Source organism: Calonectris borealis, chromosome 1 (assembly GCF_964195595.1).
Source record: "Calonectris borealis chromosome 1, bCalBor7.hap1.2, whole genome shotgun sequence".
Classification (NCBI taxonomy): domain Eukaryota; kingdom Metazoa; phylum Chordata; class Aves; order Procellariiformes; family Procellariidae; genus Calonectris; species Calonectris borealis.
Window position 1 is genome coordinate 178580245 of NC_134312.1, and position 24015 is coordinate 178604259.

The 24015-nt window shown below is 39.7% G+C and overlaps 1 protein-coding gene across 1 annotated transcript in view; it reads left to right on the plus strand.

Annotated features, from left to right (window-relative positions):
• The first annotated feature begins 258 nt into the window (after positions 1-258).
• PCDH9 (protocadherin 9) overlaps positions 259-24015 on the plus strand; it is a 698109-nt gene continuing 674352 nt past the window's right edge. The window contains exons 1-2 of the mRNA XM_075139139.1: positions 259-991; positions 2194-5363. Coding sequence (XP_074995240.1) covers positions 2328-5363 — 3036 coding nt within the window. The 5' untranslated portion in view covers positions 259-991; positions 2194-2327. The remainder of the gene's footprint in view (positions 992-2193; positions 5364-24015) is intronic.

Below are 24015 nucleotides of genomic sequence, written 5' to 3' on the forward strand. Positions count from 1 at the left end.
CACCGGGGCGGCCCCGAGCCCCGCTGCGCTCCCCCCCCCGCCCCCGCCCCGGGGCGCTGCGTCCCCGCCCGCGGCCCGCCCGCGCCGCGACTCCCGCGCCGCGCCTGCCTGCGCGCCCGCGGCCCCGCGTGTGCGTGTCCGTGCCCCCCGCCCCCGCCGCGGCGCGGCCCCCGCCCCCCTCCGCGCCGCGCGGAGCCGCTGCACCGCCCCCGCCGCCCGGCTGGCCCGGGGAGCGACGTGCCCGGCGGCCAATGCCAGGGCCGCGCTCCGCCAGCCCCCGCCCCCGCCGGCGCGGACCAATGGGGTGCGGCGGGAGGGGGGGCTTGTGGGCGCTCACGCCCGCCCCCCGGGCTGCCGGGGAGTTATATCAAGAATTTCGGCTGGGAGAGGGAGAGAAGGAGCGAGCGTGTCTGAGGGAGAGAGGCTGGGAGGGAGGGAGGAGGAGGAGCAGCAGGGAAAGCGCCGTCGCTTCCTCCCGTCACTAAAGCAATAACCTATTAGGATTTTTTTTTTTTTTTTTTTTTTTTTTTGGGCAACTACACCCCAGAGATAAAGAGGGAGAGAGAAGCACCGCCAGACCCAACTCTTGTCATTTCCAGTAAGAAGTTGCAGACTTCGTGTGTAGCTGTCTCTGCTCTGCTGAGAGAGGGATGGAAATGGTGTGCAGTGCAGAGTGGAAAATACCCCCGCTCTAAAGAAGTGCACCGGATTTTTGCTTGCTGTTTGTTTGGGTTGTTGCGTGCACGTTAAACACCCGAAGGATCGCCGCTTAATAGAAATGAAACGTGGAGAGGATGACTAACGACAGAACTGTGAATTTGTTCCCTGGAGTTGCTAATTTGCCAACCCGAAGCAACACATATCTCGAGGAGGAAGCGTTTGGCTGCTGCTGATTTCTCCAAAACTGGTGGTTTACCAGATGCATTGTGCTGTATCTGCTGGAATAGATCATTGCTTAGCTGCAGCAGATCGTCAAAGGTAGACAACCAACGTAAGTGCAAAGTTACCCATACACTGTGATGCATTTCATTTAAAGGGGGAAAAAAAAAAAAAGCCAACACGCAGTATATTTATCTAGGGAAAGAATCAGTGTTTCGGATTCAGTTGATGTTGGTGCCAAAGGCTCACCTACTCGCTGTCTCTGCATCCCTACCTGCATCACTCTGCTGAAAGTAATCACGGGCATCAGCTACCGTGCAGCTTAATGCAGATAAGATTAGGTTCTGCCTGGTTCCGCCAAACTGTAGGTGCTGGCAGCCTTGCACCCGGATAATTCGCGGTTAGCAGAGCATGCAAAGAGAAGTCTGTCTGTCGCTTCCTTTTTTTTTTTTTTCACCTGCATTATTAGTCTGCAGTATTTATGTGTGGCAGCTGCTAATAACATCCTGAAGGGAGATCGGTGTCAATGGGGAAAGGCTGCACCTTTTTTCCTCCCTCGTCATCAGAAAATATATTCCCCCCCCAATCTGTAAACATGCTGGCTGCTCCTAAGTTGCATTTGGAATTCCAGCCTCCTGATTTGTATTGTGTTTAAAAACAAACAAATAAAGTTTAAGGTTATTAAACACAAGGAGAAGTATCCAACATCTGGAGAGGAAACGTTGAGCTGAGAGTGTAAGAAACTGTAAGTCCTGTTATTGTCTCATCAGTTAATAGGGATGTGAAGTAGCCAGTGACGACTGCTGCAGCAGCAGCATGTCCGAGTGGTTATTTCCCAGTACGATAGCTATAGAGGGGGATGCAAGGCACAAGGAGCAGGGAAAAATCTGGTTTGCAAGAGCTAAAAAATATGTATGGAAGCAAACAACAAATTACATTTGGCAGCTGACATAGCAGTTAGAATCCAGAAGTAGTGCGGGAAGATTTTTTTACTTGCACCAAATCACTGGGTGGAGGAGGGTAGAGGGGGAATGCACGTTACGGATTACACGGTGTACCAAGAAATTATTCAGAAAGTATGTGTCGAAACTGTAGCTACCCTTAATCCTGCAAGTAGTTATTTCCATTCTTGCTCTGTGCAAATGCAGCCAATGGGATATTGGTGCATTTGTCCGGAAGGATTGCTTGTAAAAGGGAGCAGTAGGAAAATGTACTGCTGCGAGTGTGCATTGCAAAAACAAGTAGTAGTTGGAGATTGTGGATTTGTGATGCCTAAAAAACCAATAATGCTGTTCTGTGTGGTTGTGTTGACAGTGCTGTCTCCAAATACGAAATGAGATGTAATGCATCCTGCAGTCCATGCATGCCTCCTCTTGCAAATCGCGCATCATTCCTCTCTGGAAACCTTTAAGTCCTAAAATCTGGGAAAAGAGAATAAAAACATTATCATGGACCTGAGGGATTTTTACCTGCTGGCTGCTTTGATTGCCTGTTTAAGGCTGGATTCTGCTATAGCTCAAGAACTTATTTACACTATTAGAGAAGAGCTGCCTGAAAACGTACCCATAGGGAACATACCAAAGGACCTGAACATTTCTCACATCAATGCTGCCACGGGGACCAGTGCCAGCCTTGTCTACAGACTGGTGTCTAAAGCAGGGGATGCCCCTCTGGTCAAAGTGTCCAGTACCACCGGGGAGATCTTTACGACATCTAACAGAATAGACAGAGAAAAACTCTGTGCTGGAGCTTCCTATGCAGAAGAAAACGAGTGTTTCTTTGAACTTGAAGTGGTGATTCTGCCCAATGACTTTTTTAGGCTGATCAAAATAAAAATCATTGTAAAGGATACTAATGACAATGCACCTATGTTTCCATCCCCTGTCATCAATATCTCCATCCCAGAAAACACTCTGATCAACAGTCGCTTTCCAATCCCATCAGCAACAGATCCTGACACAGGTTTCAACGGTGTGCAGCACTACGAGTTGTTAAACGGGCAGAGTGTCTTTGGACTGGATATTGTAGAAACTCCAGAAGGAGAGAAATGGCCTCAGCTGATCGTGCAGCAGAACTTGGACAGAGAGCAAAAGGACACCTACGTGATGAAAATCAAAGTGGAGGATGGAGGTACCCCCCAGAAATCCAGCACAGCCATCCTGCAAGTCACAGTAAGTGATGTCAATGATAACAGGCCAGTGTTTAAAGAGAGTCAAGTAGAGGTTCATATACCAGAGAATGCCCCTGTAGGCACTTCGGTAATTCAGCTTCATGCTACAGATGCAGATATAGGAAGCAATGCAGAAATCAGATATATTTTTGGTGCCCAAGTCGCCCCTGCAACCAAAAGATTTTTTGCTTTAAACAACACCACAGGGCTGATTACGGTTCAGAGGTCCTTAGATCGAGAAGAGACTGCTATTCACAAGGTGACAGTGCTGGCTAGCGATGGTAGCTCCACACCGGCTCGGGCAACGGTTACCATCAATGTCACTGATGTAAACGATAACCCTCCTAACATAGACCTCAGGTACATAATAAGTCCCATCAACGGCACAGTGTACTTATCGGAGAAAGATCCCATCAATACAAAGATTGCCCTAATTACGGTTTCAGATAAGGACACTGATGTGAACGGCAAAGTGATCTGTTTCATTGAGAGAGAGGTCCCCTTCCACCTGAAGGCGGTTTACGACAACCAGTATTTGTTAGAGACCTCTTCCTTGTTGGACTATGAGGGCACCAAAGAATTCAGCTTTAAAATCGTTGCTTCTGATTCTGGCAAGCCCAGTTTGAACCAGACTGCCCTGGTAAGAGTTAAACTGGAGGATGAAAATGACAACCCTCCGATTTTCAGCCAGCCTGTAATTGAGCTGTCAGTTTCTGAAAACAACCGGCGTGGTCTATACTTAACGACTATTAGTGCCACAGATGAAGACAGTGGGAAAAATGCAGACATTGTTTATCAGCTTGGCCCTAATGCCTCCTTTTTCGATCTGGATCGAAAGACGGGAGTTTTGACAGCCTCCAGAGTTTTTGACAGAGAAGAGCAGGAACGTTTCATTTTCACTGTTACAGCCCGAGACAATGGCACCCCTCCTTTGCAGAGTCAAGCAGCTGTCATTGTGACTGTGTTGGATGAAAACGACAACAGTCCCAAATTTACTCATAATCACTTCCAGTTTTTCGTCTCGGAGAACTTACCAAAGTATAGCACGGTGGGGGTGATCACGGTGACCGATGCAGATGCCGGGGAGAATAAAGCGGTGACCCTTTCCATCCTGAATGACAATGAGAACTTTGTGCTGGATCCATACTCTGGAGTTATTAAGTCCAATGTTTCTTTTGATCGAGAACAGCAGAGCTCCTACACCTTTGATGTTAAGGCAGTGGATGGAGGGCAACCTCCTCGTTCTTCTACAGCAAAAGTAACCATAAACGTCATGGATGTTAACGATAACAGCCCCGTTGTCATCTACCCACCTTCCAATACTTCTTTTAAGCTAGTGCCACTCTCAGCAATCCCAGGATCGGTGGTAGCCGAAGTCTTTGCTGTGGATATAGACACTGGAATGAATGCCGAGCTTAAGTACACAATTGTAAGCGGAAATAACAAGGGTTTGTTTCGGATTGATCCCGTGACAGGTAATATCACTCTGGAAGAAAAACCAACTCCTAATGATGTGGGGCTGCATCGCTTAGTTGTCAACATAAGTGATTTGGGTTATCCCAAATCCCTGCATACCCTTGTGCTTGTATTTTTGTATGTGAATGATACTGCTGGAAATGCCTCTTACATTTATGACTTGATACGCAGGACTATGGAAACACCTTTGGACCGGAACATAGGGGACAGTAGCCAACCCTACCAAAACGAGGACTATCTCACGATCATGATCGCTATTGTGGCAGGTGCCATGGTTGTCATAGTGGTGATATTTGTCACGGTTCTCGTTCGCTGTCGACACGCATCCAGATTCAAAGCTGCCCAGAGGAGCAAGCAAGGTGCTGAGTGGATGTCTCCCAATCAGGAGAACAAGCAAAACAAGAAAAAGAAAAGGAAGAAAAGGAAATCTCCGAAGAGCTCTCTTTTGAACTTTGTGACCATTGAGGAGTCCAAACCTGACGATGCAGTTCATGAACCTATCAACGGGACAATAAGCCTTCCAGCGGAGCTGGAGGAGCAAAGTATAGGAAGATTTGACTGGGGCACAGCACCACCAACAACCTTTAAGCCTAACAGTCCTGATCTTGCCAAGCATTACAAATCTGCCTCTCCACAGTCTGCTTTTCATCTCAAACCTGACACTCCAGTTTCAATGAAAAAGCACCACGTGATTCAGGAACTCCCGTTGGACAACACCTTTGTTGGTGGTTGTGACACCCTTTCCAAACGCTCTTCCACTAGTTCAGATCACTTCAGTGCCTCAGAGTGCAGTTCCCAAGGAGGCTTCAAGACAAAGGGCCCCTTACACACCAGACAGGTAAACGAGCACTTTTACTGGTCTATAAGTACTGCATACAAGTGCCCGATCAACCAGTATTAAAAGTGCCACTATTTGTGGGGGTTTTTTGTTTCAGTCTAATTTAATTTAGTTCTATTACGGGGGGAACAAAAAAAAACCACCAAAACAAAACCAAAAAAACTTGACCCCTTTATCATTTATCTGGGTCTTATTTGCGAAATGCCTCTGATACTTTGGGTTTTGAAGAATACTGATTGTTAAAGGACTGTTCTGCATCCATGCATGTGCACATACATGTGCATAAACAATATTGAAAAAAAACTTTTTTTTTTCCTCCCCAGTATTTGACTGTCCAAATGTAAAAGTTATTGAAGAAGAAAAACTGTTTCCTTGTATGCCAAACTTCAGTCAGAAAATTCGACTGTTTAAAGATTGAAGGGATATGTACACTCAGTTTCAAATTTCGAAGTGAGTTGGCTTGAGTTTCTTTTGTAGTTCAAGCTGATTTGGAACCTTGTTAAGTTAGCGTTGCTAAAGGGGTTAATTTTTTTCCCTAGCAAAGACAGCCGAATTTCCAAGCTACTTCATCTGTGAAGCACGTGGTTTGTTGGTAGGATATAACTAAGCCATACGGAAGTCTTCCTCTGTTTTGAGTTCAAAATTATTTTGTTGTAATAGATTAAAGTTGGTATCGCAGTTTGTTGCATATTTTAAAAACATGGCCAAAGCATACTTTTGAAAGGAATGCATTCTCTGAACACATCTGAATTAGGCAGAGAAAAAAAAAGTCAGCCCATTGTAGATATTTTCTCATCTTAGTAATGCATAAGTGATCTGTCATAACTCATTTTAAACTGTGAAATATGCCATATGAAGAGGGATTAGGAGGCTGAGAAACTCATATTTCAACCAAATCCAGCATTAGTTTTTCTTAGGTCTAATAATTCCTTGCTAATAAAGATTTAAATGCGGTGCTGTCTGATTTATTTTATGGGTGCTTGTCCTTTGCCACCGAGGGAGCGCAGCCTGTAGATGGCACTGAGGTACCGCGCCGCCTCGGCTGGCCCGCTGCCAGCCCTGCAGTAGCCAGCGGGAGGGGGGAGGGAAGGAGCAAGCTGATATTACAGCCAAAGAACCTTTTATTTAACGAGAGTTGCACTGGAGTGGTCAGTAGTTACGTTTGCGTGTTTGCAAGGCAGCTTCCTTAGCGCTTCGCTTTCGCTGCACGGGCTTCGTAGGTGGTAGGAGTCACGCTGGCGTTCCTGCTGGCGCTGCACCCTCCAAGTTACGGTGATTTGTCTGAATTTATGAGGGATGTGAATCTTGGAGAATCAAGTGAGACACATTTAGGCTTGTCTTTGCAAAAAGATTTTGACAGTAGCCAAGTTTAGGATAAAGTCATCCCTTGCTGTTGCATTAGCCTTATCTGAGATGAATGTGACGTTCCCAGAACTGTGTCTTGACTTTGGGTGTCTGTAAGGTGTCACACTAACAAGATGCTAAGAATAAAACAAGCACTTTTGAGGCAGTTCTGCTAAAGTAACTGCTCTAAAACAACTCGTACTTACCACGAGAGACTGAAAACATCGCAGAAGGTTGTCACAAAACCTTAACCTTTCTAAGGACTTTCAAGAAGGGTATACTCCTGGAGCCGTCTTCAGGCTGTTACACAGCACCATATACATACTGTCAGCATAAGTTAAAAAAAGGAACCAATTTAAAAAAAACCCAAGAAATGTATAGAAGAGCTCTGAATAATCTGTGGTTACTCAGCTGAAGTTTTCTCCCCAGTTTTAGTTACAAAATGTAACACCCCCAACCCACACATTCCTTTTCTGTTCTGAGATGCTGTTAATTTAGCTTAAATTAGCTTTCCAAACTCTATTAGGAAACTCAGACTTAATCCCCCCACAGCTAGAGGCAGTTAAGACCCAAAAAATGATTTACCTGGCAGAATGTTTAAGCTCTGCACAGTGAAAATTGAATATGAGGAGGGAAAAAAAAAAAACACCCAAACAAAAACTACTGGCAGTATTTTCAGAGTTACCTGTGTTAGTTACATTAAATATTCTGGTTTCAGTTTAATAGTAATATCAGTCATTATACCTGTATGGACCTGATTCATTCCACTGAAGTCTTACTGAACACTTTTTGAAGTCAGCAGATACTCATATCGCATGATTTGGATCACTCACTGCAAAAGCTGTAATATTGTATGTAACTGAAAATGTAACTCTTTCTTACGTAGACAGTTATCAAAACTGAACTTGTGTATTTTTATTCTGCGGGGAAGGAGATAGTGTCTTTTTTTTTTCCCCAATGATGAGTGTTACAGGTCATAACCTTTTTATGCCCCTTTGTCACTTTTGGCTGGAGGGGTATAGCCAGCAATGGTAGTAATCATTAGCAGCCTTCCTATTACTCTGTCTGTAATTCCTGAAATTAGGATGCATTTTAGCTAATATTCATTGGCACAGGAGTTAAATACACTTTCATAGGTCCTTTTTTTTAGATTTGTGATAGAGTATGGCCTTTAAGCAAAGTATTCAAACTTAAAAATCTTACTGCATAGTAGTGTGTGCTAATGCCACAGTATCTGAACAACATTTTTTAAAATTCCTTTAGGAAGAGATACTTAGTTCTGTACCACTGTACTGCTTTCTTGAGTTTTAACATAATTAATTTCTCTGTATCTAATGTTAGAAGTTGTATTAAGTTACCTATATATTGAGCAAGTTTTCTTTATGTGGCTTGCAAAGGGTGCAGGAATTGTTGTGGAGGATGTTAAGATAGGAAAAGAAGAAATACAGGATTAACATATATCTAAGAAATACTAGCATCCTCCATTTTTACTTACAGTTTCTTTCAGTCCAAGGTAAATACATATGCAGTGTATCTTGCAGGTACATTAATATTAATAGAGAGCTGAGACCGAAGTCCACGCTTGGACTTCATTCAAGCAAAATCCTGTTACTTTTAATGGGAGCTTAGCCCTAGAAATCTGTTAGAACTGGGTCCTAAGTCAGAAAGCTTTTATCATTCAAAAATAGATTGTTCAATACAAATTTTTCAGTATTTTTTTGCTGGGCAATTTCTGTGCAATCGTCAATAAACTTAGTGGAAATTCTGTGGTTAAGTCTTCACATGTCACTTTGAATTGCACAGGCTGATGTTTCAGAAGTACCCAGTACAAAAACCAAAGCCTTCTTCAAGTGCCTATCTTGCAGTAAACCTGGTGGATGCTCTGAAAAGAGCATTTTTGAATACTTGAACTTGGGATTGTTCTAAATGCTAATTCACATAATTAGGAGTATGGAAAGGATGTTGCACACCACCAGCTTATATAGCTAAGCTTCCAAAATCAGTGTTATGACTCATAAAGAATACTGAAATCTATGCAGGCTTCTCAATCAGAGTTCTTTTCAGTATTTGATTGAACTTTAAAATGCACTTCTAATTAGTAAGTCACTACACCAAACAGCTACACAGAAATACAGTAGAAGACGACATGTTGTATTCTTCTATGTGAAAGACCTCTTATAAAAAGCAAGTAAACAGACAAAAAACTCCTACTCAGTGTCATTAGATTAACAATAGATTAAATAATAAAAGAAATTAGGGCCAATTTACTGTGGTTATCCCAGTTTTAAATTATAACAACTTCATTTAATCAGATTTGAAGTACGGCAGTGACAAAAACACAGATTTAAAAATATGTATCAGTATGGGTTATGAGCAAAACCTTCAGTCTTCATTCCTAATCAAATAGCATTTAGGCATGTGGTTAACTTTCAATTGAAGTGGTGGGACTGAAGCAGACCCTTAAAGTCCAAATGACTTCAGATGTTGTCTTCAAGAAGGACAGCTGTAAGCACACTCTAAGCACTTTTCTGAATCAAGATGATAATTTATAGATTTTGGAAATGTGCACACTTCTAGTAGATTCAGGAAAGCTAAGTAACGCTGTCCTTTAATTTCTGTGCTCTGATGGCAGAAATTAAGGATTTGGGGCTTGACTGACACACTAAATGCATTCCATACCAAGGTATATTTTTAATCATATAGTCAATAACATAAGCTCTATCGAGCTTGCTTTACTCCTTTTTCAGTCAATGGACTTTTTGCCTGATCAAGGAATGAGTAGCCAGGCTCTCACTGATCAATGCACATCACTTAAGCTTTCTGTGGCAAATGTAATTGATGTTATCTTACTCTGGAGTGTTTAAATTTGTAACTTTAGGGTTTATGTAAGAGAAAAGAAAAGCTGAAAACATTAATGACTTTAATTTGATACTCTGAGAGTGGCAATTTCAAGGTGCGTAAGTTGATGGAAATCTGCATTGGAACAGCAGTGCAGAGTCTACGTCACCTGCAAATATTAAAATTCTGTAACCATAGCATTCCATAATTCTGTGCGTGGTAGTATTTTTAGTGGCCTTGTTTTACCGCTTAGTGTAAAAAAAAAAAAAATTCCATTGTTTCTTTTTTATGCTTAATTTGTTTTATGTGTAGCATGGATATTCGTCTTGAGTGAGGACTAGTCACCTGGAAAACCATCTGCATGTAAAATTCAATTGTTTTTTAGTTCTATATATTTATATATCTGTATCTATACTAAAATAGTAGAAATGGTTAAATTGTACAGTGTATTTTTTCTATCTTTGTATAACTGGAAAATAGGTTGACAGATTTTGCTCAACTGTCTAAAGAAATTCATCTTTGAGCTGAGACCAAGCATGGAAAATTTCAGCTGAAAAGAAGAATTTTTCAGAAAGTTAAGAACATGTGAAAACTGGGGGTTATAATGGAAATCTAAACATAACCCTAAGCTATAATAGCATTTTCAATAGTGACAGTAGAAATGCTAAACTAGAGTAGGGAACATTTTGTGTATGCAGATACAGACAGTAAAAGCTTAGCAAGCTTCATTTCTCTTCAAACGTTTCTCATGCAAAAGATTTTTATTGGAATCGCTGAGGTCTCATCTGTCCTGAATGTGCAAAGCCAAAGTTTCACAAATGCTGAGAAATGTGTGCCACACACTGGACTGAGAACCAGATCCTGAGAGTTTAATGCTGTTGGAATTTTGTGATAATGTTCTTTTGTATATAGGAACAAGGAGTGACCTTTTTAGTTTCCATTTCAGATTTTCACTTCCAAAGAATCTATTCTTCTAGCACAGCAAAACCATATCAGCCACACTTTATTGACAGCAATTTTATTGTAGCTAGAGGCTTACAGTAAGCTGTTTATTGCTGTTCCCTAACTCGGTTGACAGCAATTGGGGAATTAATTTTCTTGCCCCTGATGTGCTTTCTTGGGTATAAACAACAGATGTTAAAGATATGAAAACCGTGACCCATTTACATCCAGCAACTCTTTACGGGCACAGTCTACCTGTCTGAAGTGCAGGTTTCAAGTCCTTCATCAGTTCTTATTTTTGCAGTAGAACTGTTTATCTACATACATTCTACACAAGGGCAGATACTAACACCTAATGGACCAATCCTCATCTAGGCAAATTCAGTTTAAGAATAGCTGAGTTCAAGTTTCATTTATTTCAGGAGATGCTGTATCTTCTTACTGTAGCTTTTAATTGCACCAAACATACAGAATATAACTGACAAAATGGGCATACCGTGTTCTGAAAGATCTAACAGGAATTACAGGTGATACCTGAACATTTGGTATCACTTCTCCCACAAAGTATCATGGTGGGAGTATCTATACTCAGAAGCTTCCTCAGCTGCTACTCAAGTACAGCCGTCTCACATACATTCGGTAAAATTACCATGTCTTTGCTGAAGGAAAAACAAACACACACAAAATCATACATTACTTTCTTCTTCTTTTATTACTACTTTGACTTTCCAGCCTGTGGTGGAATGTATGTAAAATGATTTATCCCAATAGACTGATGTGGGCATTTAATCAGTTCATTTCTGCTTCACATGAGATAACATTCCATTGACTGGAAAAAGATTTCCCAGGCTGTAGATAAGAAATGAATGGATGCTATAATATTTTACTGAAGTATGGGGGGAGGAGGGGCATCTTTTCTTCATTTCCATTGGTGTCTTTTAGCAAGACATTTGCAACATAAGGGGCTTTAGCATCTTACCTAACGGAGATTTTAAGTGCTTGTCTAGACGCAAAATGCATATCATCTTAACTGTGCCTTTATAATTAAAATATCATATAAAAGGGTTCCTTCTAATATAGTTGCAGTAATTTTGTTGTAATGGATTGTGTTCTAGTGAGCTATAAACTCTCTCTGGAAATAGAAATAGCCGTTACTGACAGAAGACACTTTAAATTGGTATTGCTGCTCTATTACATTGGTCGTGCACTTATGAAAACTTCAAATAAATAAATAAATGAAATATTGTTTTGTATAGCAACATTGTTGTAGCCATACAAAACCATGTGTAGATTATTCATAGGACCTAAGGATTCAGGGAAGCGTTGGGGCCACTATAATTTTGATACTAAATTCATATTGATCTTACTAAAAAAATCTGGAATTTCTAATATTGGAAAGATTTGGCCTGCATTCTCAATTTAGTTTTCAGTTTTGTGAGTACCATGAATTATGTGTGATAACACAGAGAAAAGTGGTTAAAAATCTGATTTGTAGTCATACTGAGGTGTCCAAATGGTACCAGTCTCAAAAGTTACCCATTCTTTGTTTCTTCTTTGTTTCTTTTGCAGCTAGTGAGTTGAGGGGGAGATTTGTTTCAAAGTCTTGGCATGGGTTGTCCTGCGTCTTCTGTTGCACAGGGGGAAAATTGAGTAATTCAGCATTTGTCAGGATTTGTTGGTGTGTAGTGTCTGTAGTTTCCTATGAGCTGATGTTGTAGTTTTGCCATTTCTTTTGTGAAATACCATACTGATTTTTTTGTGCACAAATATTAGTATTATTACTTAAAAGTTGTTCAGGAATATGCACACTTTTTGCTACAACAGGAATATAAGGAGCCCTTCCTTAGAGTAACAGTTCAACATTCGAAGCTAAATCAAAACTGGGGTAAATTTGCTGATTTGTGCCATCTGCAGCTCTTCCTGATGTTAACTTCTTTATAAAAGCAATAGGATGATGTTGAGATAATATTTCCAAAATCTAAAAAATATGTAAAATTAATCGGGAGTCAAGTGAATTAAAAATCATTTTATTTTGAGCTTAATTTGATAAAATGTGGAGGATCAGCTGTCAGATTTTTCTTCCTTCCTTTGTTTCCTCCCCCAGGTTCACAGAAACAAGATCTAGGTAGCGTTTTAAAATAGCAACCTCTCCCCACTCCGAAAAAATTAAATCGGATATTCTCACTGGCTGATGGCTGAAAGAGGATAGCTATTGGTATTGATTTGTAAAACACTTACTAGCCTCAAAGTGATATTCGTCCATTCTCCCTCATTCCTTCCAGCCAAATTGTTAGATACAACTACTTTTCTTTGTAATTTTGCAGGATATTGTTAGTACCTCTTAGGCTTTCATGTGTTACTAGTAAGAAAATTCTGTGATTGATTTTCTTAATTGTTATAAATTCTTAAATATCTGCTTGTACAGTATTTTTGATCAAATGAGTTACTTTAGCCTATGCCTATATGGTCATATAGCCTTTAAAACACCAAAAAAAGTAAGAGGAAGACCATGGTTTGGTTGTGAATGGTATTTGCCATTCTTACAGCCTCTTGTTGATGGGTAGCTAGCAGTAATAGCTCTTAAATGGCTAAACCTGAGAGATGCAAATTCCTGTCTCATAATCTGTGCTCCTTCAAAATACACAAGGTTATGGAGGCAATTGTTTCATGTAAAGGCATCTGTGGGATACATATGTTTCTATATATAACCTATATATCAGGTTATTATAGGGAGTGTTCACTCAGATTCCATGAGAGAAAGAAAGGATTTGTTACTGAACTTCATGGTGGAATACTTTCACCACTGAGGTTTATGTGAGTTTCTATCTTCTCCTACCAGTATTTTTTGGAAGAAAATTTTAACAAAAGGTTGGTTTTACAGGAAGGGGTCCAGGAGCTCCAGAAAAAGGTGTGGACTTGTGAATTTTGATTAAAGAGAACGCTTCCTTCCTGTGTAGAGTAAGATGCAGAGCCTGAAGGGTTTTTAGTAGCTTTCCATTCAGTGGGGTAGGTTTTGGGAATACTGTTGTTATGCCAGTCCCTCTCCTTGCAGCATGTAATGAATATATCTGAATATTAGGGTTGCTTCAGATGCCCAATTTCTGATTGTGGATCTAGCCTAATGTGTGTAAATGATGTTCAAAAAAAAGTATAATTTGTATAATTTTAACCACTATACTTAGTTGGTAGCGCCTGTGCACACACTACCTGATTTTGCTTCTGTTGACATTATGGTGGGATTCATTTTGTCTAACTTCTAATCATATGTCAAATCTAATCTGCTTCACTGTCTTCATGATTTACTCCACCCTAAAGAAAATATGCTGGTTTAAACTAGTTGCTGAAGCTGATGGATACAGTTGGGTGAGATGCATCCCACACCAGTGAGGAGTATGATCCAGTGAAGAGTATGATCCAGTGTGATCCATACTCTTCACTTTACCAGTGAAGAGCATGATCGAGTCCAGTTTTCTCACTGAAGTCGAGAGAAGGGTTTTAAGGGTATGTATTTCTTTAAGTAAAGCTATTATTTGAATAGTGTATATGCACACAAAAATGTATAACGTGCACAGTTGCCTTTGGGAAAGTCTTCTTTAGATTATGGCTCAAATTCAAAGGCTCCCAAATCAACAGAAAGACTCTTACTGACTTTTTATTAAATTGTTATCTGGCCATTCGTACAGCTGTCTATTTTAGGAAGACCGCGCAATGAAACACCAGTTATTTTGTTTTGGTGCTGTGCCGACTATTTCTGTTTTTCCTCAGCACTGCATGTTCCTTGATACATCATTCTGTGAATGTGAGTAGAGAAAAAGGAAGATATAAACTTTTGATCTCTACGCTCGGTCATATCTGACCATTCGCATTATAGTGTAAAAATGCTTCTTTTACCTCTCTGGTTGAGGTATGTGTCTATAGCAGTATGAATTTTCAGTCACTTGTCAGATTCTTTCACTTTCGCCATTTCAAAAATACAGGTCAAAATATCAGTGAAGTGCTAGTGTAACCGGTAAGAGACTTTGAAATTGCCTTCAGTTTGTGACAACAGGATCCTGAAACATGGATCGCATTGAACTCTGCGGCATCCAGAGCAGCAGGAGGTAGACTATGCACCAATAGCAAAGCCCTAGTCATCTCCCATATTTTTAACAACTGCCAGATAAATAAAAAAACAGCTGAAATCTGCATCTGTCTAAGGACAGTAAACCTTGCCTGTTGAAATTTAATCTCTCCCCTGTACAGGAGATGGACTTCCCTATTTGAGATTTCATCAGTTTCATTTCAGAAAGCTGCTACATCTATCAAACATTTCAGTTTGAAATGAACGCCTGATTTTTTTTTGCCTTTGTATGCTACAAGAGCACCAGGTTGTCAATCAGCAGAAATACAAAATGAGACAAGATAGGTAATCTGCTACTATGATTGGCATTTTATTTTTATTTTACAACCCCTTTTTTCTTCCTCGAACTGCAATGACTTAAAAATGGCAATGCTTGTCTATACTGTGGAAATAGATGAGGAACACGGATATAGTGAGGGAAGCCACCCTTGGTTCACCCTGATCCTGTTTGTCCTGACTTTTGATGGCCATCCTTTTGAGAGTACTGGTACAGTCCAGGTGGACAATGAAGCTGTAGGTCACTATCGCTATGAATTGTGTGAATGTCAATCTCAAGATGAAAATATATTGTATGAATGAGATTTAAATACACTTACTTTTGTTTTTCTTCATTTTTGCTATAGAATTAATACATTGCAACAAACCTCATGCAGTCCATAATATTTAACTGGTAGAGCAGGACCACTTCTGGGTGGACTTTCAAAGTGTCTCCAGGAAAAGGGTGGTCCAGAACCTTCAGCAAGTAATTCGAATCTCATAACATTTTTGGTTTTCTAATCTGCTTCCCTGATTACCAATCAGAACTTCTGTTTCTTAATATGATTTTTCAAATTCTGGACTAAGAAGTCAAAATGGTAGGTGCTTTTCAAGAGTTTTAAGAAACTGATGCACTTCTGTGGTTCTGTGATGTGTCTCTTGATAGCATCCCTGCTGAACATCCCTGGATTTCACTATTACTCAGCTTTGCTCAAATCTAGGCTTTGGCCTTCTGTGCTTTAGCAGTTGATTAAGAAATATTCTAATCCGTCACAGAGTACCAGGAAACTAATGGCTTGTGGAGTATTTTAGTCTTCAAGCTTCCACTATAAATGATATGAAAAATAGTGTCATTTGGCTGATGCTTAAATACATCTCTCTCTTTTATGAGATATTGTGGCTGTCCTTTCTTGTTTCTCTTTTTAATCTCCTCTTTCATTCTCTGAGCACACTTATTTTCATAAAACTTATGTATGCACATATTAGAAGTCTCAGATTTCCCCTCAAATGAATACTATCACAGTAGAGAAGTGGCGCATTTTGTGTACGACCTGTTGTAGCACACCCAACTCGTAACCACATGTTGCTGTAGGCGAGGACTTTTAATGAACCAACTGGCTTCATTAAGATTCAAAGATTTGAAGCTTTTGGAAGCGTGTCTGGATAGAAGCATAATATGGGAAGTAAAACACTTTCTAAACTAGATAGATACTTATTTTGCCTTGTTTCAGTAGATTTAAAAGAATCAAATTACAATGAATTATAGTTATTAATACAAATCTGAGAAGAAAATCCATTCCTGCAATATGTATCACACGTTTTCCCTCTGTAGCTCGGTGGCATACTACATTTGGATTGCAAAACTGAGCTGAAGGTTTGGCGGAGGAGAAGCTAGGGCCTGACTTCATAACCGTGGATTTGCAGAGATGTTAGCTGGGACAGCTCCTCCGGGTTGTAATGAGAACTGAGGGAGTAAATGTATCTGGCCCTAAGTTGCGTGTCAAAATCTGAATTATGTTTAATTTAGTGGACTTGTAAGTACTAAAAGCAGGTATAGGACGAAGAGAGATGTCTGGTTTTGTAGTGTTATGCACCTGCATTTTAATACTGACCAAATCTGATTCACTTGTAACTGATATTATATAGGCATCCTAGACGTGCATTACGGAGGAGTGAAACTAGTTTCCTATGGTATAATGGCTTGTATGAATCATTTTTCTTCAGAGCAGTTAACATCTGTATTATAGACATACACAGCCAAAATCCTCTGTATCTATCTTCACCTACAGCTGCTGAAGTACTGTGCAATACTATAGTACCAGCTAGCCTGCTGGATTTCACCAGCTATTTTTGTAGCCATCCTGTATCTGTCATAGTTAAAACAAGCAGACAAAGTAATTCTTTAATATATGTTTTGCTTGCTTGCCTTTTTTTTTTATAAGATTGTTCATACTTTTCTCACAGATGTCATAATGCAGTCACAATTTGTAATAGGTGTGGTATCTCACTGAGACTTATGATAGAAAATTGATTCTGAAAACAACAGCAAAAAATGTAAATCACTGGAGATTGCAACTCTAACTGGATAGTGCTGCTTGAATTCAGCAATTTTAAAGGGAGATTCGAATGAGAGGTGAAAATATTTATGTATCTTTACATTTCAAAATGGTTAAAAGCTCAGTCTGGATGTCTGGACTTGTAGGAAAACTTAGTCTTTTAATAAGAAAGCTGGCAGTGCTGCTGTGATATACAGAATGTCAGTGATCCTTGAGTCTGCTTGTTTAAAGCAGCATGCTGAGCACTTTTCAGCAGAGCGGTTTCATGCAATGCCTACTAAGACGCTTTATAGATGGTGCAGATCATCTCCAGACAATGTGCTTCTTGTTGCCATTTATGATTTTTATCTGTCATAAATATGTCACAGAAGTAATTCCCGATTTCAGAACTTTCATTCTTTGGCTCAGTGGTGACCACATTAAAAAACATTCTGCATTCACTATCTCACACTTGGTATTTTTTAACATTTTCATGTCCTAGTGCTAAATAGAAGCCTAGCTTGTGTTCAGTATTGTTGAAGTTCGTTTTGGGAAGCCTCTAGCTACTGGAGAGTGTTATATCCTACTTCCTGCTGTCCTCAGTAAAGATAGTTGGGGGTGAGGAGAGCCCTCTGCACTCTGTGCTGCTGCTTGCTACTGCTCGTGACATTTGGAGTCTGATAGGGATGCTGTGATAGCGCCTTCAATTAAAAGCCATAGGCAACAAGCATAACAAAGAGAAGCCTTAAGACTGCTTAACATTATGCCATTGCCTCGACTAGAATAAAACTGGCATGAGAATAAATTGGCTGTGTTAGCTTAATTGTGATCTTCACCTAAACGCTGCCCATGAGACCTTCGACCTAGCGGAAAATCCCAGCTGAAATATCGAGGGGCTTTTTTTGAGATTGCTTAAATTTATCATATTTCCGATAGAAAACACTAACACGATTCTATTCCAGATTTAAAGCCTTAAGCTTTTGCTGTCTGTTTTGGGTTTTCATTACTTTTACGTGTATACAGTTACACAGATAATGAGAAACCCGCAAAACCTGCATATCACTGCATGTAACATCGCTCTGCAACTATTTACCACCTCATTAGTTTTTTCAATAGCAAAGATAAGTTAGCATTCTGTCATGAAATTTGAACTGCCACCACATCCAGCTGAAGCTTGTAAGCCACGGCATAATAACTTTCACAAAGTGCATTAACTCTTGCAGCAGAAGATGCAATCTTGTAAACACAAAACATTCATATGACTTTTTGTATCTATGAAGCCAATTGTTTGACTTTTTCTCCTGTAAATTTTGCTGCTTTTAGAAATCTTTTAAAATACAAAGGGAGAAATTTAGGTTTTGTGTTATTCTGCAAACTCAATTGACTGAGATAGACTTGATCTCATTTACATTTGGACTGTGTTGTACACATTACTCTTTAAACATGATGTGCCTTTTTCTCATTTTTTTGTTCAGGCTTTATTCTCACTGAAAAAAAAGGTATGCTTTACATCAAGATTGCTATTGTGAGGTATCTGTCTAAATGTAAAATCCTCGTGGAGACAAGAAGCAGGTATTTCGTACCTTGATGTAGCTGGTTGAGGTCAGCCCTGAACAATACACCTGGGGCTGGTCTCAGCTGGCTATGCACAGGTGAAACTACAATACCTTATCATTAGCAAGATTTTATACTGCATTACCTACTTCGGTGTAAAATCATGTTACACTACCTTGCAATGTGAAGGTGTCTTGGAGGATATGAATTACACCTGTACTTATTCTAGGTCCTTTTACACTTCTAAAGTGATGTAAAGTGAACCTCTGCCCTACTGCCTGGCAAAACCGTACAATTTGGTCCTGTGGCTGAAGTAAAGTCCGCGTTGGACTTTCATATTTATCCGTGGTGATATTAGCAGCAGTACCCCTAAAAATTCCTGTGAGGCGTTACTATCTGGTATAATCCCAAAACATTTTCACACCTTCTTCAATGTTGGTGCTACCGTCTTGCAAACTATGCATGATTGCATCAATGGTTGCAGCTGCATACAATGGTTATAACTCAGGCATCCCCCCCAAAATGGAGTAATATGAAGTATCAAAATCAAACATTAATTTAACACAGGCCATTAAGTCATGATGGTGATGGTATAGATGTGCCTGTATTCAATTTTTACGTCAGTAAAATAGAGTGCTTTATAGGAAGCATGATCAGAATAAAACATTTCATCCACGGTCTACTCCATCCTGACAATAAATGAGCAGAATAAGAACAAATGCCAGTTCCTTTGCAAGCGAGGTGGGCGTCCTGAGCATGAATCCCCTTCTCCAGTTTTTTTATGCTGTAGTTTGAATCTACCTGCTCCTAAGAATGCACTTCTCAATGTATGTCTCCCACTTTTGTTAAAGTGTCTCTTGAAATTGTCCATAGGTTTGGATTGCTGTCAACCGAAGGGTTGCTATTCCCTTAAAACCACTGTTAAGATTTGCTGTTTATTTTAGGGAAGCAATCTGGATAAACAGTTGTTTTATATCTCTTAAAATGTTCCACTACTGTTGTCTCATCTCTTCGTTTTTGATCTAAACTCAATGACTTTTTTTTGTACTTTCTATTTCTGAACTTTCTAGGTAATTTGCTTGCCTCATGTCCTGCACAGATGCTCCACCCATCTAAGGATCCTCTCCTTTTCAATATACTTTTTTTCTTCTTCTTTTTTTCCCCTACCTACAAGACCACACATTTGGTTTACAGTCAGTCGTTACTCAGTGGGAGACATTTCCCACTCACGTGTGATACCTGCTGGCTGCTGCTTCCAATTATGCCATATGCTGGAAAGCCGAGTTGTTGAAGTATTGGAGTCAATGTTATAATCAAACTAGTTAAGAAGGTAGCAGTGTGTCTCATAAAGGGTTCTGGACATTGTCTGATTTCCGCCATAAGCAAAATACTGACAAGTCCTGCTTTGTTTTGCTGCTTTTTCAGGTGGCAAAAAGCTAGACATACATTCATTATATTGTAAAATCACAACCTTCGAGATCTTGCTGAATCTGCCCTACAGCTATTTATCACATGATTGCAGGGAATGAAAATAACATTTTTCCTTCTACTAGGAATATGTTGCTAACCTTGAGGCAAGATAGTGTATAATTTTATGTGTGCCTAGTCTTGCTGTTATATATAGACTGTTTTGAGATGAATCAGTGTTATCATTTCCCAGAATTTAGCAGTAGTGTTTTAGCAGAGCCAAGGAGATTTCATATACTTATACTTAGGCTCTTGGCTGCGACAGTGACCAGGGATCCCAAGTCTGAGTCACATTTACACTAATGCCATTTTATAGTCATGGAAAAAGGCCAAGAAAATGCTAATATCATTTACTCCCAAGTTAAGTTCTTTTTTTGTTGAGGTTAGAGCTGCATGTAGTAATCTCTGTGTAAAGGCTATCTGAGGCCAATTCTGATTTCACATCCATTAATTTTGTATTTGTGAAATTACAGCTATTTCACTGATGCTTTTGCTTGTAATCGGGAGTTGAATCTGTCTCCTCATGTCTGTGTGATAATCCCTTTCTTCCTCCTACAACCAACAGCCTGCAGGAGACTCGGAGATCTCGAAGACTCTATTTTCCTTTCCTGCGGCACCCATCCTTCTCTTGCGGCTTCTTGAGTAATCTCTGTTTTTTAATATGAAGCATTAATTCACTTTAAGTAGCAAGAATTAGGGAAACTGGGGCTCAGTCCCTCTCCACAATTATGAGTTCAACCATCATGTTGCCTATCTGATGCTTTTATAGGCAGAGCTCTACTATAGCTGTGTACCTAGTACGTAGCCCTGACTTCTTGGTTTAGTTTATTCGCAGGGTGACCTGCAGTGAGTAGTTTTAAGCACATTGAAATAATTTCTGATACTACACGGACACTTTCTCTCATGGCTCACTTTTGAGCTACTTAGGCATATAGAAGCATTTTCTAGGTATCGTCTAAAGATAAAGATTGCCAGAATGCAATTTCCAAGCTACGTAAATTGAGTTTCAGTTTTTAATATTTGTGATACTTTAACATCTTAAGAACAGCAGGAAAGCATGAAATTTATAGGAAAAAAATTGAGGAGTATACTGATGAATATGCAAATCAGGCTACATCCACTGTTTTAAGGAATGAAGTACTTCTGAGTGTAGAGTTGTTAGGATTGTCCGAGCCCTTCACAGAAACTTGTACAGTAATAAAATAGATGGCATTATTTTCTAAGCACAGGGGACAAAAGAATCACATTTTTAGTCCATGGGTCTGTGGTATTTTGAGGTAGTTTAACATAATGGTGAGATGCATTATACTTAATCCAAACCCACTGGAGCTTCAGATGGTGCTGTTCCAAGTTGCTGTGTGAATTTTCTTTAGGGGATTCCTAGTTGATTAAAGCTGCATAAAAACAAACATCAGAAAGGGAGAAGTTTGGGTTTTTTACTCTCTTCTGGACTGGGGTAGCTGTCCCAAAACATAGGTATGAAAGCAGCAGTCCACTTTTGCAGACTTATTTGAGGCAAAAGTATCGTGATAAACTCTGCAGAACATACTTGGGCAAAATGCCCATTTGTTTTACTGAAAATTTTGCCAGATTAAGACCTGTTTTACCCTTATCTCTGAGTTTCTTAGACAAACTGTGTTGACTCTGATCCAGTAAAGTAGAGCAAGCTTCTTAATCTGGCACATTAAATAAAAGCTCAGCTGGGAAAGGAATGCAGTATTTTGTCTTTGCATTTCAATTGAGTTGAAAGTTCTTATTTTAAGCTTAGGCTGTAAGAATCATCTCCAAGCAGTGTAACATCATTTACAAAGTCAGGTGATAGGTGCTTGGACTGAATACAAGTGTATGATGGGACACATCTTTCCTGTTAATAAAAACAAAAATAAATAAATGCAGCATTCAGACTTCCTTATTCAGTTCTTTCAAGCAACTCCGTTCTGACTTGCAGCGCTCATGCTGTTTCGAGTCGTGGATCTTTCTTTTAACACAGACAGTGTATTATGCTAATCTGCATGCTGGGCAAAAGCCCAGTTGAGAGTAGCTGAAAGTCTAAAAGAAGTTTCACTTTTGACCACATCCCTGTTTTGAACCAAGATTGCTCACGTAGAAAGGCTTGCAGCCTCTAGAGGTGCGGAGAGGGTCTTGCACCTCTTCCTCAAAACTCTGGCATCCTTTTTTCCTCTCATTTTGCTTCCTTTTCTCCGGGGAAATTACTCGTATTTTTACCAGTGTAATAACCAAAAGAGTTGCACTTTTTATTTCTAAAACAAACGAGCATTTTTTTTTTCCACTTGTACTGAGACTTCAATCTCTGCCAAAAATCTGAAAAGAAATCACCAACTGTTCTGTAACTCTTTAAGCAATTACCATTGAATACACACACTATGGTTCAAAATGCAATAAATACATAAAACTACAGGAAGGAAAATCTAGCACAAATCATAAACAAGTAACTGATGCAAGTACTAACATACATATTTTTGATGTTAATACATATAAATTATGAAATATAAGTACATTGTCAGTAATCCCGTGAATGATTTAGTGTATCGTCTTATCACATGGTGAATGAGGTGAGGCTGCATGAACACTGAATGCTTGTAACCTAATTTATCTCCCAGGAATACTGAAAATACTCAGTTTAATATACAGAAGTATTTGTTAGGAAGCTTACCAAAACAATAGGGTGGGCTAGACTAAGATCATACCAGAAGGTCCATCCTTCAGTTCTCTGAATCATAACAAGAAACAGATTGTGTCAAATGGAGAGTGAGAAATAACGTAATCTAACCGATCTGCACTTTGGTGGAGTCATTGTAGGCTGGCTGAGGTTTCTTGCCTCTTCTTAGTTAAGGTAGGTATTACAATACTGAAGAGCTCATCATTTTAGCTGTGAATATGTTTTCCTGGAAAGCAAGTCTTGGTAGTCTCAGAGGAGTCTTTGTTGGCGGGGTGGTCACACAGTGCTCCTCAGGGTCAACCAGCAGGGTGAACCAGTTGGTTGCATCAGTGCTTGCACCAACCCTCATTTGGGAACTGCAGTATTTAAGAGATCCCAGGAAAAAAAGAGATACTTGTTTCCTTCACAATTTTTATTGCTTGCCCTGAAGCCTTCTGTCTATGATTCCTGTTGGTCTTTGAAGTGCATGCAGTTTTTTTCCTGGGGCTTGGGAACTGTCACTTTTTAGACATCTACTGATGAAAGTTTTGTGACTCCTGCTTTTTTTGCTGAGGTTGCAGACTTAGGTTTCCCATCTCTTTAAGGTGCTTTGGCTTCTCTTGCTATTGTCTAACCAAAGGTAACAAGAGTATTCTTGCCGTTTTCCTCTCTCAGGCTTACTGTTTTTCAGCTTTGCTGTATTTCACAGCAGAATGAGCAAATACTCCCACAGAGTAACAATTATTTGTTATGAAGTGAATCATACGTCTGTGCATGTTACTGGCTTGTGCTGTTTTAGCAAAAGTTAGTATTAACTATGTAGGCTTAATTAGCATATTTGGGTTTGGAGTCTTAAACTATAAAGCTTTCCTGTTTCCTAAAACAATCAATTTACTTCTGCATAAATGAGAGCTATTTCAAACAGAATGGGCAAAAATACTTACATGGGATATAATGCTGTATAGCTTCTAAAAATTAAAAAAAAAAGTTTGTTTGTATAAGTTATATAAATTTTAAAGTGTTTTACAATAGAGAAATATCATTACTGCTGTTTCAGTAAAGGGTAGACTGAGTTACAGAGAAACAACATCTTCAAGGTGACACTTATTTTCAAAGCCAAGAATTGAACGTGGATTGAAGACTACGTACATTAGATGCAGTGGCCCTTAGAATAGTTATTGAACTAGATACAAAATTTTGATGTTTACGTGGAGGAAAATGCAACAATTTTATAAGGCTAAGAATGCCAGCACAACATCAGCAGTTATTTGCATAGTATTGTCAGGGACAAATATTCTGGAGACAATTCAGTGAATCAGAGCTGTTTGATTAATCAAATCAAGTCTCTGTTGTAGCAATGCAAAGAGGTTATGTCTGCTGGCAATCTGATTCGAAATCAAATGTTTATGGATTAATGAACACAAGACAATTGCTTCT